The sequence below is a fragment of the Myotis davidii genome, unplaced genomic scaffold, assembly GCF_000327345.1.
Source record: "Myotis davidii unplaced genomic scaffold, ASM32734v1 scaffold924, whole genome shotgun sequence".
Classification (NCBI taxonomy): Eukaryota; Metazoa; Chordata; class Mammalia; order Chiroptera; family Vespertilionidae; genus Myotis; species Myotis davidii.
The window spans coordinates 817,419-821,109 of record NW_006294764.1 but is presented as its reverse complement, the minus strand read 5'-3'; the positions used below and the strand labels follow the sequence as shown (position 1 = coordinate 821,109).

The window sequence follows — 3,691 nt, the reverse complement described above, 5'->3', positions numbered from 1 at the left end:
GGTGTGGTTGAGTGTCGTCCCATGCACCTAAAGGCTGCTGGTTCCATTCCTGGAATACATTTAAATAAGTCATTGATATAAGTCAGTTTGGTACCGCAATCACAATCACAATCCAGTTTCTTTCTTTTTCTGGCCACATGCCTTGTTTAAATAAATGAGGCATGTGGCCCGCCCTGAGTTTGACATGCTTGCTGTACTGGATTTGTCTTAAAATGAGCAAGCATCCTAACAGTAACTTGGGAGTATGACCCTTCTAGCTATCTGCTGTATAGACATTTGAGGAAAACAGAGGAAAGTAAGAAAGGCAATTGTCATGACACTTAAAAAATTTTTTAAAAATTGATTTTAGAGAGAAAGGGAGAGGAAGAGAGAGAGAGAGAAACATCAATCATGAGCCAGAATCACTGACTGGCTGTCTCCTGCATGCCCCGTACTGGGGATCAAGCCTGCAACTGAGCATTTGCCCTTGACTAGACTCGAACCTGGGACTCTTCAGTCCACAGGCCAATGCTCTATCCACTGAGCCAAACCAGCTAGGGCTGTCATAACATTTTTTTTAAAGCTGTTTTCTGCGGGTATTCCATCCTTCCATTGAGGTAGATCTTTTGAATTAAAATCAGTCCCAACTGAGGCAAGAGCCATTAGTCATGAAGAATTTGAAGGGTAAAGAAGATTCATGCAGAGGGCTCTAGGAATTTATGCTGGGTGCTATAAGCACACTGTAGATGTGGAAGAAGACAGCATCCCCAGTGTCAAAAGCTGACCTTTACTAAAAGTTTTGCATTTCAAAACAAAAGGACTAGTTTTTCTTATTTAGGATGACAATTCTGATAGCCAATAGTTTTTCCAGCTACCTTTGTTCTATGGTTTTCCACTCAACCTTTTGGAGTTACAGGCACAAAGACCTAAAAAGATATCTGCTCACCTGGGTTGTGACTGGCATTCTGGGGAAGTGCGTTGGTGATATTGGGCAGCTCATGCCCATAGTTCCCATCTTCCAGGGGACAGACATCCAAGTCGCTCCACTTCTGCAGTTGCTGTAGCCAAGAGGATTTTTCCTCCAGTTTACAATGTGGATTTAAAATGATGCACACCCACAAGGCCCCTGGAGAAGAAAACAACCCACATTCTTCATATCTGTTCTTCGATGTATGTGTAAACCTTACTCTTGTTCAGCTTATTCTTTTCTTCCATTTTGAAGTTTCCAAAACATCAGTGTTTCTCAATATAAAAAAATGAAATCTGCTAACGTTTTCAGAACTGGCTTATTTTTCCTTCCCAAAGCTTCCTTAAAGCAGAGTGACTATCTTGATATCGGGATATGTGCCTATGATAATGAACAAGACAGATTTGGGCTTGAATTCTTAGCTTGAACCTATAGTCCAACAAACATTTACTGAGAGCTTTCCATGTTCAAGGCTCTGTACTGGAGAATAAGATAGTGTTCCTACCTTTGAGTAGCTGTCTAGTGGTGGAGATAGATAAATAAATAGACTGCCATTTGAATATAGTAAGTGTCAAGATAAAGATATGTTCAGGGGCTGATACCGGTTTGGCTCAGTGGATAGAGCGTCGGCTTGCGGACTGAAAGGTCCCAGGTTCGATTCTGGTCAAAGTCATGTACCTGGGTTGCGGGCACATCCCCAGTGGGAGATGTGCAGGAGGCGGCTGATCGATGTTTCTCTCTCATCTATGTTTCTGACTCTCTATCTCTCTCCCTTCCTCTCTGTAAAAAATCAATAAAATATATTTTTTAAAAAAAAGATGGCAGCATAGGTAAATATGGCATCATATCCTCCCGCAACCACATCAAAATTAAAACTAAACGATGTTTCTAACTTTCTATCCCTCTCCCTTCCTCTCTGTAAAAAATCAATAAAAATATATTAAAAAAATAAAAAATAAAACTAAATTACAGAAAAACCATCATCAAGAACCACTGAAATTGAGCTGAACATAAGTCCTACAACTAAGGATATAAAGAAGCAGCCACATTGAAACAGGTAGGAAGGGTAGAGACACAGAATGGGCTGGTCCCACACCCACCTGTGGTTAAAAATTGGGAGGGACCTCAGCTGCAGAGGTCCCCCAGGAGGAACAAGGGGTGTCAGCCCCATACCAGGACCTCCAGCTCAGGGTTCCAGTGCCAGGAAGAGAAGCATCCAAAACTTCTGGCTGTGAAGACCAGCAAGGATTGTGGTTGATTGAGAGTCAGGGCGGCTGAAGTCCCAGATGTTCCTCTTAAAGGCCCCATGTACAGACTTACTCAGATTCACTTCCTCTGAGCGGCAGTGCTGAGGCAGCAGCTTGAAAGGTTCCAGGCACATACGTGGAAGAACTGAATTGTCTAGCTCAGAGCGAGGGCTGAAAGGCCAGCTTTCTCCCAGAGAGTAGTGCTAGCAGAGGCCATTGTTCCTTTGCTGAGTCCTCACCTCATAAACTGGCAGGTGCCATATTGGAGTCTCCACTAACACTCTTTGCCCTACCCTGGTGATTCCTTGAGACCCTGCCACAACCAACTTGAAGGCCCACCCAGGCCATTCCCAGGGGCTTTCCCTGCAAACAGACTATTTTAGCTCATGCAGAGTACTTTCCTAAAAATCTCTCAAAGGTTCACAAACCCCAGACAAGCAATACCTGGCTTAGTGTGCCCCATGCCTCTTGCTGAGTGGCCCCAGGCCTAGCACAAGTAATAGCTGGCTTTGGTATGCAGCTTAGCCTATCCTAGGCACCTCTAATCCCAGTTCAAGTAGCAGCCATCTGAGATCACTTTGTAGTTTGTGCTGGTTGGCTCTGGGCAGGATGGCAGCTGATGTTGGCCAGCAGCGGATCTTGGCCAGCACCTTCCGAAGGCTCCAGAGCCAGCACACCTAGAGGCTAGCTTTAGACCTCACTGTAGCACCACACAACCACCACCACCAGAGACACAGTTAAGGGGCAGACTCATTGGGCACCAGAGGTCTGAAGTAAGTTCTGCTCTGTGGGGTTGGCCCCTGCACAGTACCTTCTCCATTGTGGTGGCAGCTAGTCCCCACAGCCTATTAACATGGGGGTAAATCCCTCCTACTGACATGCTAACAGCAATCAAGGCTCAACTACAACAGGAGGAGGAAGCACACAGCCCACAGAGGGTGTGGTGGCACACATGGAGCACCCAGATCCAGTGATTGGGGAGGCTGTGCCACTAGGTCCTACAGGACACCTACTACATAAGGCCACTCTACCAAACCGGGAGATACAGCAGCTTTACCTAATAAACAGAAATAAACACAGGGAGGCAGTCAAAATCAGGAGACAAAGAAACATGCCCCAAATGAAGGAACAGAACAAAACTCTAGAAAAAGAACTAAAGAAAATGGAGACAAGATACAGAGTTTAAAACACTGGCTATAAGGATGCTCAATGAACTTAGGTAAAGATTAGAGGGACTTAGTAAGAACTTCAACAAAGAGATAAGGAACATAAAATGGAGACAGAAAACATAAAAAAAGAACCAGTCAACCCTAGCCAGTTTGGCTCAGTGGATACAGTGTCTGCCTGGGACTGAAGGGTCTCGGGTTCGATTCTGGTCAGGGACATATATCCCAGTTGCAGGCTCGGAGAAAACCAAATCATTGTGTCTCTCTCACATTGATGTTTCTCTTTCTCCCCCTCCCTTCCACTCTCTCTCTAAAAAATAAAAAAAAAATGG

The 3,691-nt window shown here is 44.7% G+C and overlaps 1 protein-coding gene across 1 annotated transcript in view; it reads right to left on the bottom strand.

Moving 5' to 3' along the window:
* The window catches only part of ZSWIM5 (zinc finger, SWIM-type containing 5), a 53,385-nt gene that overhangs the window by 37,668 nt on the left and 12,026 nt on the right, over positions 1-3,691 (bottom strand). The window contains 1 exon segment of the mRNA XM_006779572.2: positions 926-1,105. Within this exon segment, the coding sequence (XP_006779635.1) occupies positions 926-1,105 (180 nt within the window).